This window comes from Nuphar pumila, chromosome 8, assembly GCF_984573655.1.
Source record: "Nuphar pumila chromosome 8, dmNupPumi1.hap1.1, whole genome shotgun sequence".
Lineage (NCBI taxonomy): Eukaryota > Viridiplantae > Streptophyta > Magnoliopsida > Nymphaeales > Nymphaeaceae > Nuphar > Nuphar pumila.
Window position 1 is genome coordinate 21,873,169 of NC_143256.1, and position 15,236 is coordinate 21,888,404.

At 36.4% G+C, this 15,236-nt stretch overlaps 1 protein-coding gene across 3 annotated transcripts in view; it reads right to left on the reverse strand.

Moving 5' to 3' along the window:
- The window catches only part of LOC149829773 (citrate synthase, mitochondrial-like), a 103,671-nt gene extending 92,142 nt beyond the window's left edge, over positions 1–11,529 (reverse strand). Inside the window, exons 1-4 of one of the 3 annotated variants that reach the window (XR_016433745.1) lie at positions 11,386–11,528; positions 10,881–10,950; positions 10,661–10,723; positions 9,812–9,853 (exon numbers count right to left, since the gene is read on the reverse strand). Coding sequence is in view for 2 of the 3 variants with exons in the window: in XM_090016083.1 (XP_089872209.1) it covers positions 9,812–9,853; positions 10,661–10,723; positions 10,881–10,931 (156 nt within the window). In the remaining variant the exon portion in view is untranslated. Of the gene's footprint in view, positions 1–9,811; positions 9,854–10,660; positions 10,724–10,880; positions 10,951–11,385 lie in introns of all 3 variants that reach the window. The other 2 variants (XM_090016083.1, XM_090016084.1) reach the window with 2 other exon arrangements.
- Positions 11,530–15,236: the final 3,707 nt, after the last annotated feature.

The window sequence follows — 15,236 nt, forward strand, 5'->3', positions numbered from 1 at the left end:
TCACTTGATTAAAGTGCAAAGATATCTTTTACTTGGACCTTTTCTTGGTTTGTTCCACAGGATCTTGAAGAATGAGAGGAAAAGAAGTACCTTGGATAGATCATGAAAGGTGTTCACCATTAAAGACTTTGGAAGAAGACATTTGCAAATTTCAATGGCATTCGTACTAAAGATTCTTGAAGCCTTGAGATTCTTCTTCTTGTATTCTTCAATCTTTTCGTTCCCCCACGCAAAGTTTGAGGGGGGTGTTAAAATGTATTATTCAATCATTGTAATCATATATATATATATATTATATATATAAATGATGATACATATACATATATGGTATATATGTATATGTATCTTCCTAATTATATATATAAAATATATATTTCTCTATTTTGTCATAGGGGTAGTTTAGTCATTTCCTTATTTTTACGCATATTCCATTTGGAATGTGATTGTAATTTTCTTTTTCTTTTTCTTTTTTATTTTATTCTTTTTGTGGTTTGCGCCACCTAGGGAGGCTCCCCAAAAGAGTCGTTGGGGAGCCCCCAACGGTCACAAATGTGACCATTGGGGGCTCCCAACGACTCCTTTGGGAGCCCCCTATGTGGCTCCTCCAAAGGGTTATAAATAGGGGTCTCCCCCTTGTATTTTATATCTCTTAAAGGAGCTTTTGTTCCATTGTAATGGGTGTTACACCCTTCTTCTCTTCAATAATATCAACTTATGCCTTATAGGCATTTTTGCCCATTTCGTGGGTTTATGTGTTAGCACATTATGTGCTTGTGTTTTCCCCTTTAGTGGGTATATCCGCACTTCATGTGCATGTGTATTGGTTCATTATTGAACCTAATGTATTCAAAGCCGTTTCTTTACAGTTATATCCTATCCCTTCAGAGTGAAGGCAAAAATAAAGTATACACATTGTCAGTAAACATCCTCCAAGCAGTGGGAGAATGAACAATTAGAAGATTGTAAACACAAACAACAGGATATTGTATGATAAAATAGAAAAGATGCATATAAAAGGAGGAAGATTCAGCCAAAGCTTACAAAACTTGCAGGTTCCAGAAATGGAAAAATATCAGTAAATGGAAAACAAATAAATAGAAAATGCCGCATAGGCTTCCAAAACTTGCACGTTCTCAAGGAAACAATGTTCAAATAATAAATTTAGGGCTTTATTGGTAAATATATTTGAAAACATCCAAAGAAAAACATGTAACCGTGAGAAATAATTGCACACCCCATATTAGTAAAAATCATATTGTATCATATATGATATCATATACTAAATTGTAGTATCATAGGCCCATAAAATAAAATACAGGATGTATCATACCAAATCAAATAGTATCATAACATATTGTAATGATGTGTGCCATATCATAAGATAAAAGTACTTTTTGATATCTTTGTTCCAAAATCTTCAGTGTGTGTGAGACTTTTTTGAATAAAGAAGACTTTATGATGGTATTGTTCGCTCTATTCATAGTCCCTCAAAAGAATCTTTTAGTTTATAATGGAGAATATGTATGACTGAACACAAAAGAGAAAGCTGAGCTCACAATTGATTGTGAAAAAACGAATCCTCACTGTCCACCACCAATACAAAAAGATTCAGAGGAGTAAGAAGAGGTGAGTGTACTGCAGATAGCAGTCAAAAGGATGCTATGTCCCTTAGAGGAGTCAAACAAGAGAAAACTGTTAGTATGAAGTGGCAGTCAAAGAGAAATAAAGGACAGAACGAGAAGGGAAAAGGCTTTGAGATTGATGAACTTCAATATAATGTGGTAGTCACAACACAGAAGCAAGGCCTCTCAATTTGATCTTCCACAGAGGCCAAGGGGGGGAAAAAGAAAAAGAAAAAAAGAGGAGAGAGAAGTCAGTCTACATAAACAAGAGTTAGAAGCAAATCTAAGCAAGGAGAAAATGGACAGAGATGTCAAGGATTAAGGGGAAAAGAAGAAAGGACACTGAAAGGGGTAAGGAATCCTACCAATTGACCAAGTCAAAAGAGGTATGATAAGAACAAAGGTAGGGGAAGACAGATGGATGAATAGATTGAACCCACAGAACAAAGGTGCTTGACCAACCAATGTAGGAAGCATAAAACAGCCAAGTGGAAAGAGGAAAAAGCTCAATAGGATAACAAATGTCCACATTGAGTAAAACCATTGAATAGCACGTGGAAGCTAAGACACCCAGCCTCCATGCATCACAAAAGAAAGAAACTGCTGATTGAACTTCCAAAGCATTCAGAAAATTATCAAGGAGTCAAGAATACGGCAGAAAGCTCAAGCTATTTTAAGCCACAGACACTAAAACTACTGTCAACCAGAAGACAGGATGTCTTTTCAATGATGACCAAACTATTGTCAACCGGAAAGGTTATCTATTATAACAATGATTGACCTCTTATTTGGGGAAGGATATTTTCCTTTACTTCATATGAGTGGGAGATTGGCATGCTTTTGTTTATATAAAAGGGTATCTTTCGGTTTCTGTACCTGAGTTTTAGTTAGAGATAATAAAGGCTTGGTGAACTTGATGATTAAAGTGCATCCTGTTAGGATATATATATATAGTAAAACGAAATACCCATCAAGGGTATTTTGGTCTTTTCACTGACAACCTTTTATTTTCTTTTACTTTTTTGTATTTTTTTTCATTTTTTTGTGTTTTTGGGGCAGCTCCAAAGTAGCTGTTGGAGCTGCTCCCAACAGTTATAAATATGACCGTTGGGAACAGCCCAACAGCCACTTTGGGCTGCTCCCTTGTGGTCCCATTCATTATAAATAGGCCTCAAGGTCTTGTATTCTTTAACCCTCCCAAGAGAGGATTTTCATTCAATAACAAAGATATTTGACCCTTGTGTGGGTGTTGTAGCTTATTTAATCAAGTGTTATACTTGATTGAAGTGTGTTCTTGCAAGTCCATAAGTGACATATTTTGGTTTTGATCTGTTTCATTACATGGTATCAGAGCTTTGGTGTTCTTGAGGCAATACTTCCATAATATCAAAAGGAAGATCGTGATAACACCAAGAAGAGGATCATGGATCGTTGAATCGAGAAGCGCATTACCTTTTTAATTGTGTATTATCCTTCTTTATCTCTCTCTTGTTTTCCTATCTTTCTCTCTTTTCTTCTCATTGTAAAGAAATGGGTAATGAAAGGAAAGTAATAGTCTCCATTCTCGTACGCCTAAATGATACAAACTATGTGATGTGGGCATCCATAGTAAAGCACAAAATATGGAAAAAAGGCCTATGGGGTTTGATGGATGGTTCCGAAAAGGAGCCTAAACTCATTCTCACCAAATTTGAGAATGGAAAAGAAGTTGCCCTTCAAGAAGAAAAAATGTCTAAAGCCGTTTTCGATTATGAAAGGAAATGGAAAGAGTGGAGGATGGGTCATTCTCGTATGCTTAAATGATACAAACTATGTGATGTGAGCATCCATAGTAAAGCACAAAATATGGAAAAAAGGCCTATAGGGTTTGATGGATGGTTTCGAAAAGGAGCCTAAACTCATTCTCACCAAAATTGAGAATGGAAAAGAAGTTGCCCTTCAAGGAGAAGAAATGTCTAAAGCCGTTTTCGATTATGAAAGAAAATGGAAAGAGTGGAAGATGGGTCATTCCAAGCTCATTGGATGACTCATCAATAGTGTAGATATTGACAAATGTTTTAGCCTAGCGAAATTTGATTTCGTTAGTGATGCATGAAAATATCTTAAAGACATGTATAGTCTTAAAGATATTGCTCACATATGTAATGTCCAAAACAAAGTAAGAACCATGATCCAAGGAGAGATGAGCATTAGAGAATACTACAATGCACTCTCTCCTTTGGGATGAATTGGCTCTTCTTGAGCCGAAATGACATTGTCACCAAGATGTAGCTTCGTGAAAATTAAATTAAAACGGAGCATTTCTACCAATTTGTTAATGGGCTTAGACCCGAATTCGAAGGGACAAAATCGACTCTTCTTCATAGAGAAGGTATATCATCCATAGTTGAAACTCTTGAAGAGTTAACTATGAAGGAAAATAGATAGAAAAAACCATCTGGTTCAAAAGAAGAATCCGTGCTTGCTATGTCGAAGCCCGGTAATCATACTAGAAGTTATAAATCTCCTCATTTTATAAAAAATAAGAATGAAAGAAACACTAACTATGAAAGAAACGACAAAAGAGGGGGTCATCAATACAAAAAGGGTGGCAAAATCATATGTTATCATTGCTATAAACCGGGACACATCAAACCTTTTTGTCCCAAAAGAAAAAAAGATCATAGAGATAATAAGAGAGTTGCTTTAGTTGAAAGCCTCAATGTAGACGACTCAAAGTGTATCAACTCGCTATCTTTGACTCAACTAATGGAGGCACTACAACGAATGCAATGCTCAAAGGTCAAACTTCTTCCTTCTCAGGAGCGACCGTATCCACAAGTGGGGACCCTAGTAAGACTTCTTAAATACTTGACTCCGGTGCCTCTTTTCACATGACTCCAAATAAGTCCATATTATTAGAATGACATACTAACTCAAATGATTCTTATGTTTCAACCGCCGATGGAATATCTTTGAAAATCAAAAGTTTTGGAGAATTTAAAAAACAACCAATTTTTCATATACCAAATATTTAAGTGGTACCAAAATTGAATTTAAATCTTTTATCCGTTTCTCAAATTACAGATCATGAATGCAAAGTCTTGTTTTTATCTAATGATTGTTTAATACAGAATCTCCAATCCGAGAAGCCGATTAGGCGAGGCCATAGAAGAGGAGATCTCTATATAATAGACAATCTTGAGCTATCAAAACATATTTTTTGTAATTTTGTGAAAAAAGAAAGACATAGAAAATTGGCACAAAAGACTAGGACATCCTAGCGTGTCCAAATTACAATTGTTTACATTTCTTATAAGTTATAAAGGAAAAGATTTTGTGTATGAAGATTGCATTCTTGGTAAAATAAAATCCTTACCATTTGGGCCAAGACATTTTATATCTAAAAATCCATTTGAGTTAGTACATTCAGACATATGGGGACAAACTCCAGTTGTATCGAAAGGAGGTGTATCTTATTATGTTGTGTTTGTGAATGACTATAATAGACACTCTTGGATGACTATAATAGACACTCTTGGATATTTTTTCTTAAAAAAAAAAAAAGTGTTTGATTGTTTTAAAAAATTTCATTACTATACAAAGACTCAATTTAAAACCAATATTCAAAATTTTAAAACTGATTCCGGAGGAAAATTTGTGTCAAAAGAGTTCAAAAATTACCTTGGCCTACATAGGATTATTCACAAAAAATCTTGTCCATACACTCCTCAACAAAATGGACTAGCCGAAAGGAAGCATAGACATATCATTGAGACAACTAGAACACTTCTTATTTCAAGAAATGTTCTTAAAAGTTTTTGGGCAGAAGCCACCCTTATGGTAGTTTATCTGATAAACAGAATGCTTTAAAAAAATATTGAAAATGTCTCTCTTATTGAAAATTTACTTAAAACATCACCCAATTATAATAGGTTAAGAGTCTTTGGATGTAAATGTTTTGTCCTTACTAATAAAAATAACAAACTATCCCTAAAAGTTATCCCTTGTGTCTTCTTAGGCTATGCCGAAAACCAAAAGGGCTATAGATGTTATGACATTGAAAGAAACATTGTATGTTTCACGAAATGTTACAAAATGGTTTTAGCAAAGAAAAAATCCAAGAGAGTTGTGATTATTCATTTCTTTTTTATCTTGTCAATGAACATGAAAGATGTGAAAATATTCACGATGTGCATGAGAATGAAAATGAAAACACTCATAATGCAAATGAAAATATAGATAGTCTTAATAATGTAGATATATCTCATAATAATATACAAATCTATACTCGATGTACAGAAGATCATTCACCATGTGCTTTAGAAAGATATTCACAAAATCAAGATATGATTCTTCTAGTTAGAAAATCCATAAAAAATTCAAAAGCTCCTAGCAGATTTGTATCCTATGATTCTTTTGAACCAAGGTATTAAATAATGTCTTATGGCCATACATTCATATATAAAACCAACATCCTACTATGAAGCCAAAAATCATCAAAAGTAGATTAAGGCAATGAATGATGAATTAGAAGCCTTATAAAAGGCAAAAAGTTGGGAAATCCAAACATTAACTAAAGGTAGAAAAACTATAGGATGTAGATGAGTCTATAAGGTTAAAACTAAATGGGATGGAACCTTAGAAAGATATAAAGCTAGGCTAGTAACCAATGGATACAGTAAAAAATATGGGCTAGATTATAATGAGACATTTGCTCCCATTGCCTGAATGACCACTATTAGAACCCTGATTTCTATAGGGTTAATTAAAAAATGGTCAATCTTTCAAATGGATGTAAAAAATACTTTTTTAAACGGTAATATGGATGAGGAGGTGTACATGGATCCTCCATCAAGTTTAAGTTTAGCACATGAAAAAATTCTTTGGCTACGCAAAGCCTTGTACGGTTTGAAACAAGCCCCCAAAGCTTGGTATGATAAATTTAGTAGCGTGATGACACAACTTCATTTTAAATCTTGTTATACTAACACTACATTGTTTGTTAAGTCTTCCAATGCAGAAATTGTGATATTACTACTCTACGTAGATGACATGATTATCACAGGAAGTGACAAACATGGAGTAAATCAGATAAAAAATGTTCTTAAAGACAACTTTGAAATGACAGATCTTGGTTTTTTCATTACTTTCTTGGGTTATTTTTTGTCACAGACTAAGTATGCAGTAGAAATCATAGAACGATCAGGACTCTCAAATGACAAACGAGTTGATACTCCAGAGGTCATAAATGCAAAAATGAAGAAAGATGATGGAAAACCTTTGAAGGATCCAACTCCATACAGACAAATGATTGACGCTTTGTCTTATCTCTCTATTACTCGTCCTGATATTTCTCATGTTATTCATTCTATTAGTCAATTTCATCATGCTCCCACTACAGTACATATGAGTGTTGTAATGAGAATTATTAGATATATTAAAAATTCTATTAATTATAGATTATTTCTATCATCCTCTTCCTCATTAGAAGTCATTGCATACTCTGATTCTGACTGGGGAGAGAATGTAAATGATAGACGTTCAACCACTGGTTCTTGTGTTTTTGTAGGTGATTCTTTAATTTCATGACGATGCAAAAAGCAGCATAAGGTGTCTCTCTCCTCCATTGAAGTTGAGTATCGTGCTATGTCAACAACTATGTCTGAGTTGGTGTGGTTGAAACAACTTCTAGAAGACTTGGGAGTTCATATTGCAGAACCTTCAAGATTATGCTGTGACAACAAGAGTGCTGCATACATTGCAAGCAATCATACATTTCATGAGAGGACAAAACATATTGAAATGGATTGCTACTACGTTTGTGAAGAATTCCTGAGGAAGACCACCACATTGCCCTACGTTTCGTCTGAGTATCAACTAGTAGACTTCCACTAAAGCGCTCCCATCACCAAGATTTCACTTCCTACTTGGCAAACTCTCGGTTGTTCCACCATGAGTTTGAGGGGGGTGTTAAGGGGTGTGTGTGTATATATATATACATTGTAAACTGAAATACCCATCAAGGGTATTTTGGTCTTTTCACTATAATAGATGTCAGCCCATTAGGGGGCAGACAACCTTTTATTTAATTTTACTTTTTTGTATTTTTTCCGTTTTTTTTTTTGTGTTTTTAGGGCAACTCTAAAGTAGCTGTTGGAGCTGCAGTCCAACAGCCACTTTGGGCTGCTCCCTTGTGGTCCCATTCATTATAAATAGGCCTCAAGGCCTTGTATTCTTTAACCCTCTCAAGAGAGGATTTCCATTCAATAACAAAGATAGTTGACCCTTGTGGGGGTGTTGTGGCTTATTCAATCAAGTGTTACACTTGATTGAAGTGTGTTCTTGCAAGTCCATAAGTGACATATTTTGGTTTTGATCCGTTTCATTACACATCCCATATAATTCAAGCTTCAGCCCCAGCAGGAGAAGAACTAAGCTAAGCCTTCAAACAACCCAAATTTTCCAGGCCCACAGACAAGTCAGACATTCATGGGCTGTAGCACAGCACACCAAGGACAATGTAACCAATCTGCCAGACTAACACCTACTCTAGACTTGGAATGAGTCAGGTTCAGTCATGCTAGGTGTGCCCAACAGTCAAGAGACTCAAGACAGTCCAAAAGCTCTACAATTAAATTATTGATATAGAACACCTTAGACAACCTATAGAGAATAATGCAAGGATGGGATTTATTCACCCTAAACCATCAAACTTCACAGTCATCTTTTTTGAAGATACTATAGTGCACTATCTATGCATAGGGGGTCTATATACAATCATATTTACTCCATATCCTTTTATACATTAGAATGATTTTGTTTTCCGATACTTGCGTTTATACATACTTAATCCTAGTTACTTTGTCATGGGTAATTCTTGCACGACTTTTATATTGTAACATGGTATCCCAGAGTTTTCTAACCATGGGGCTTCTTTAACCCCTTTCTGCTTTAGGGATAAGCAACTCTTTCAGTTAACTTATTTTTTCAGCCAACCGTCACTCCCATAAGTTCTTGTTACACAAGCCCACAGTTGAAACACCCAAAAAAACTGAAAGGTCAACTTAATCCTCCGATTTAAGACTAACCATATCATTATGCAAGTTAGAAATTTGCACATATTTTATCCTATGTTGTCAAAAGCGCTAGGCGGGGCTAGTCGGTGGACCTTCGAAAAGGCCTAGGCGGCCGACTAGGCGGGCAAAAAAAATTAAGAACAAACAATGTAGAAAAAGATAAACTACACAATATTGAGATAAATAAAGCATGTATGAAGCATAACAATTAATATTAAAGAGTCAAAACATAAGAGTGAATGACATTAAACATCGAACTGGAGTCGTGACAAAAGTCTTAAAAGTAAGACATTAAGTGCATGATATTACAATTCATGTTCTTAGGACAAAAGTGCTTAAACTAATCAGAATAAGAGGGAATGATGTGCAGCAGAGAGAGAGAGGGGGGGGGGAGAACACGCAGCAGAGAGAGAGAGAGGGGGAAAGGGGTTGATTTCCCCCCTTTTTCATTATTTTTTTTTAAAACGAGGCTGGACTTTTTTTTTCAAAAAAGAGGCTGACCTGCTTTTTTTTCTTAAAAACAACTTCATAACCGACTAGGCAGGATGCGCCTAGGCGAGCCACCAAGGCGGTCCCGACTAGGTAGCTCGCCTAGTTGAGCTGGGTGGCGCCCAGCACCTAGGCGCGTCTTTGACAACATAGATTTTATCACCAGGATACTCTCTCTCTCTCTCAACCACACACGCAAGCACACACACACAATCTTTAAATTACTATTACACAACTATGAGTCACCATTTTAGTCATGCTACTGTCAAATTATGAAATCAAAACCATAAAACCAAGATATTAAAGGTTCAAGATTTGAAAAGAACATAAGTCACTTCAAGGACACATTGTTGACCATATCTAACACAAGATTGGCTGTTTCAGGAAGTGTCATGGACTCGTGGTGTGTCTAGCTGCTAGCATCCACGTCGACATCGTCTTGTATCAACACGAGACAAAAGGCTAAGTGTCCATGTGACACAGCTTCCACACTATGCAGACAAACATTTCATACATTTTTGGGCACAAATGCAGCATGAGAACACACATATACTTATCTACAAGTTCAATAGTGAACAGCTTATTAACAAGCATACTGGTCCCTTATGAATAACAGTAAAATAAAATTTGACAAAGACATACCTGCTGCTCTGGGATAAGTTCCTTCAACTGAGCATGAAGGTCCTGTACAGAACAAAGAGAAGAAGCGTTATGGTCAAAATATCAACCAAAGGGAAAAAAAGAAGCCAAAACAAAAAGTAACATTCTTAAAAAAAACAAAAAACAAAAGTAAGATGCATAGAGGCTAATTATAGTAACTCCATCTAGATCATCAATTTCAAAACTGACACTAAATGGTTCTCACCAAACACATAAAACAATCATGCTTCATGGTAACACTGTTACTTTCCTTACAGGCTACTTATACTGTACGTGGACATAGCCACCAGGTTCATTTTTGCTCCTGAAAATCCAAGCGAAAAATGGTGTTGTACCCCTCAAATTTTATTAATTCTCAAAGTCAGGAACACAGATCAGTGATCAGTCACATTATAAGGCTCCCCATGTTCAATTGGATCACTCGGATATGCCTCATTCTCCTTCAAAAGGAATCGATAGCAGACCATGAGGTCACCCAATTTTTGGCTGGGGCACAGTAATCAGCCAAAAGATGCACTAAAAGTTATAAATGTTAAATTTTTTAAAAGCTCTCACAAAATTCAACTAAGAAAAAGTAAAGAGAGAGAAAGCACTCAATGGATATAAACGGATACCGATTGTAGCCATAATAGTAGAAGTCTTGTGAAGCTAGTTCTTAATAAACATGCAAAGTTTGTTTCTTTTTTCTTTTTAATTATTCTAATTGCATGATCAAAGTAATATCCAACACTTCAGATTGAAAAAATGTTAACCATAACATCTGCTTAGCAGCTTATCAATAAAAACGATGTGATTTTCGATCAGGATACCAATTAGAGCTTAGAAGCATACAAGTTCAGAAGCACTCAGAGTCTGAAGCAACCGAACCGAACGATCAAAATTTGAATGTTGTGCCTGCAGAATGTAACCCGTTAGCACATGTTACATCTTCCCAGCAAGATATCCATCGATTTAACATGTTCAGAAGAGAGTTAACCCGCATCGAAATTTCATCAAACATGTACCCGTCCCCGAAACAATAACCGGAAAACGCAAGAATGTGCTCACTTACGAGGCGTGATCGGAGCTTCGAGAGCGCAGAAACGCTTCGGAAGAAAGCCATGGACTTGATCTAAACCCTGCTGCAAATCAGAACAGATCTTGATCAAAATTATAATCGTTCATAACAGTTTCCGGAACAACAATAAACCCACAATAAGAAAACGGTATGAATAGAAATCGGAAAGCGACGAAATTCGCTACAACACGTAATGAAACAAAATGATTGTTTTGTGTTTAAAAGATATCAGGGTTCCCGATCGCATCCTCCATTACCAGCCCTTGTTAATCACAAGAAAATCAGAACTCCGGGGCATCTCCAAACGAAGTTCCAATGGAACGAAAAAGCTTCGAGTAACAGGAACGGACAAAAATTCGCAGGAAAAGGAACAAACCGATCGAACGCTTCAGCGATCCCAACGAAACAAGACTAAGAGCGAAAAACACATCAAATAACAGCGAGAAAAATCAAGAACTCGTGAACAAAATCTCAGCCCCACCCAAACGAAGAAAATCACCTCTCCGATAGTGCCTCGTAAGTTCTTCGTTAATGCTTTTCCCTTCTCCGTCAAAACTGAACTCTTTGTTTCTTTTTGTTCAGGCCTCCGAGAGAGCAGCAGCAGCGCCGGCGGCCATCAACGCTATTTAAAGAATATGCTATAATTAAAAAAAATATATCTTTTGAATACTTGATGATTTAAAAATTAAGCGTTGCCGATTTTGATCACACATTCGAAAACAAGGTTGTTTTTTTAAAAAAAAACCACCAAACTGTAAAACGTGTCGATTATATAGCAGACCGACTTGAGGCATCGCTGCTACCTTTTAATTTCTATCCTCCACCTTCGCGCAGAGAATAGAGAGAGAGAGTCGTGTGGGTCCCTTGGCTTGGCTTGTCCCACGACGTAAAAAAAGTCTTACTTTCAGAAGCTCTCTCTCTCTCTCACACACACACACAACGTAAAAAGTCTTATTTTCATAAACTCTCTCTCTCTCTCTCTCTCTCTCTCTCTCTCACACACAACGTAAAAAGTCTTATTTTCATAAACTCTCTCTCTCTCACACACGCACACAACGTAAAAAGTCTTATTTTCATAAACTCTCTCTCTCACCCACACACAACGTAAAAAGTCTTATTTTCATAAACTCTCTCTCTCTCTCAGCATCCCCAATCAGAAAAGGACGTGGTAAAGTCTTTGTCCGAGAGAAGATGACGAACAAACTTTAAGAGGCGACAGCAGGTACGTCCGATATTCGGCAATTTGTTTGATCGGGAAAATGACTCTCTTTCGTACGAAAAAAGACCCCTTTTCTCGTGAAAAGTGTGAAACCAAGACTCAGTGAATTATGATCACGTCAAATATGTCTCGGTAACTGCAAATGCGGTAAAATGACAAGGTCAAAATGTACTTGAAAAGAAGATAAATGAGAAAAAAGAGAGGAGCAAATGTGTCGTTTCTATAACCAGTAAGATCAGTGTTGTGAGAGGCCAACGCCTGCATGCTGAAGGTATTGAGGCGTTGTAGTGAAGTGTTTGAGTCTTGAAGCGCACGCTTCATATGAGTGAAGCGTGCGCCTCGTATCGAGACGTGCTTCGCTTCTAAGGCGTAAGCATCAGCGTCACCAGGCCTGGCCTCCACGCAGAGCTCAACAACGAAAAAAAATAATGCAAATTCTCTGCTAAATTCAAAAAGAACGCCAAAAAAGGAAATCTGCCTCACGAGACAGTATAAAATCCCCAAAAATCATATTGATTCTTGCTGAGCTTTGCAACTTCCAACTCTGAGGACGACGAAGAGCGAGTTCTGATACAGAAGGCACTCTGCCTACGTAACAAAAAAGAAAAATAACGCAAATTCTCTGTTAAACTCAAAAATAACGCTAGAAAAGGAAATCTGCCTCACGAAACACTAAAAATCCTCAAAAATCTTACGATTTTTGCTAAGCTCTGCAATCTCCAATTCTGAGGAAGACGACGAATGAGTTCTGAATCTTCTTATACAGAAGGCGCTCTGCCTACGTAACGAAAAAAAATAATGCAAATTTAAACTAAAAAAGAATGCCAAAAAAGGAAATCTGCCTCACGAAATCCCCAAAAATCTTACGATTTTTGCTGAGCTCTACAATCTCCAACTTCGAGGAAGACGACGAGCGAGTTCTGAAACAAAAGGCGCTCTGCAGGAAAACCCCTTTTTCTTCTGCTTCTGCTTCTGCTTCTGGTGTTGTAGGAGAGGCTGAAAGAAGGTGGTGAAGTCCCGACGAAGGTTTTTTATTTCGAGATTTTCCAAGCAGGAGAGCAAGGAAGCGGCGTCCATCATTGATTGGAGATGCGAATTAGGGCAAGAACGATAGATTGAATCGACGATCAGAATGAGAACCAGAGAGAGAGAAAGAAGCTTGCGAGGGAAGAAAGGGAGGTTTGGGGTTGGGGGGAGGGATTTGTTTCGGGCCAAATTTGATGATGTGTGTTTTAAAAACGCACATACAAAGCGATATTTAAAAATACCGAATATAATGCCAAAAGCAAGATATTTAAAAATGCCAATATAATGCCAAAGCAACATATTGCATTTTTATCGTGGTGCCAAAGTGAAAAATGAATGTTCTTTATCATCTATGTTTTATGGTAAAATTATTAATAAAAATTCATTATTTTATTAATATTATATATTTTATTATTTTGATCATGAAGCTTACACTTCAACGCCTCGAGGCTTACGCCTCGCTTCATAACAGGCTCAACGCCTCGCTTCGCCTCATCGCATTTAACAACCTTGAGTAAGATAGCAAGGTGAAGATGCAGTTAGAAAAAAGGTAAAACAAGATAAGAAGAGAAGCAAGAAAAAATCTTGTGATTTCTTATCTCTCTCAACTTTTCATCTTTAATTTGTTTTGCAACCGACGTGAAGGACTAGATGCATATCTTATTTTTTCTACCTTGTATATATATCAGGCTGTTTTTTTATTAAAAATAATAAGAAAAAATGTGTGGCTATTTTTTGGATTGTGGATGTAGGTTAAAGAAATAGAACCAAGTAAAACTCTGAGTATTATCATTCTTCTTTTTTTTTTACCTTTTTAACTTCATGGTATCAAAGCATTGATGAGCAAACCTTCCTCATTTCAATTCTTTTTTTTGGCTCCTTCCCCTTCATGGCCTCTCAAAGCTCTACTTCTTCGCAATCTCCATACCTATACCAATCGACTCTAAACATATCAAATTTTGTTGCTGAGTCAAACAATTTTTTTGCTATGAAAAACCCAAATTATGGCCTTGGTTGAAAGCCAAACATGCAGAGCTTCAACCATTTTTAAAAGCACTGCTGCTGAAGGAATAAAAGTGGTTCCAAATCTGTCATACATTGCATGGAGGAGGTCTGATCGTCTTTCAAAAGGTTGGATTATAGGCACTTTATTAGAGAATGTTTTGGGAATCGGCGTGGGGCTAGAAACATTGCAGAAGATATGGTCTGATCTTGTTGACATGTTCACCCAAGAATCTCAGGAAATAGAGTTTCACTTGATGCATCTTATGGCAATCCACAAAAAAAGTATAGATTCCTTGCTTGAATATATTACAAAGTTCAAGAGTATTTGTGATGATTTAGGTATAATTGGCAAGCTTGTCAAGGATGATGAAAAAATCTGTTGGCTTTTGCAAGGATTGGGGAGTGAGTATGAGTCTTTTGTAACCATCATGTTGAAACCCCCTCATTCCATCATATAAGAATCTCCTCACTCAACTCCAAAGCCATGAGGTTCAGAACAAAAATTACATGAAAAACCATTCAATCAAAATCAAGTTGCTTTCATTGCTAGACATGATCAATATAAAAAAGAGAGGAATTAGACAATACATGTTCAATTCTAGAGGTTGTAGTTTTTTTTCTATCTGATAGTGTTGGTGAATCTAAGAAAAATAAAAATAAAAAATGAAAAAAAAGACCAAAATAACTCTCAAGAAAAGAGAAAAGAAGTTGTTATTTGTCAAATACGCCATAAGAAAAATCACACGGCTATAAAGTGTTATAACATATTTAACCATGCCTTCCAAGATGATGGTGTGTCGCAGGCTCTGGTAGCTATGTCGATCTCAAACAACCAAGATTTAGAGTGGTTTCCGGATACAAGTGTGTCGGCTCACATGATCGACAACTCAGGTAAATTGCTTAACATGAAGCCATATTCAGGAAATGATTATATCATGGTTGGAAATGGGGAAAAACTCTCCATTACCCAATCGAGTGAAGCTAAACTTAATTCAAGGCATAATCTTATTTCTTTAAAAAATGTTTTCTATGTCCCTGACTTAAAGAAAGATCTTCTCTCAGTTAGCCAAATAACTTCAGAATTTCCTTATGTTTTTGAA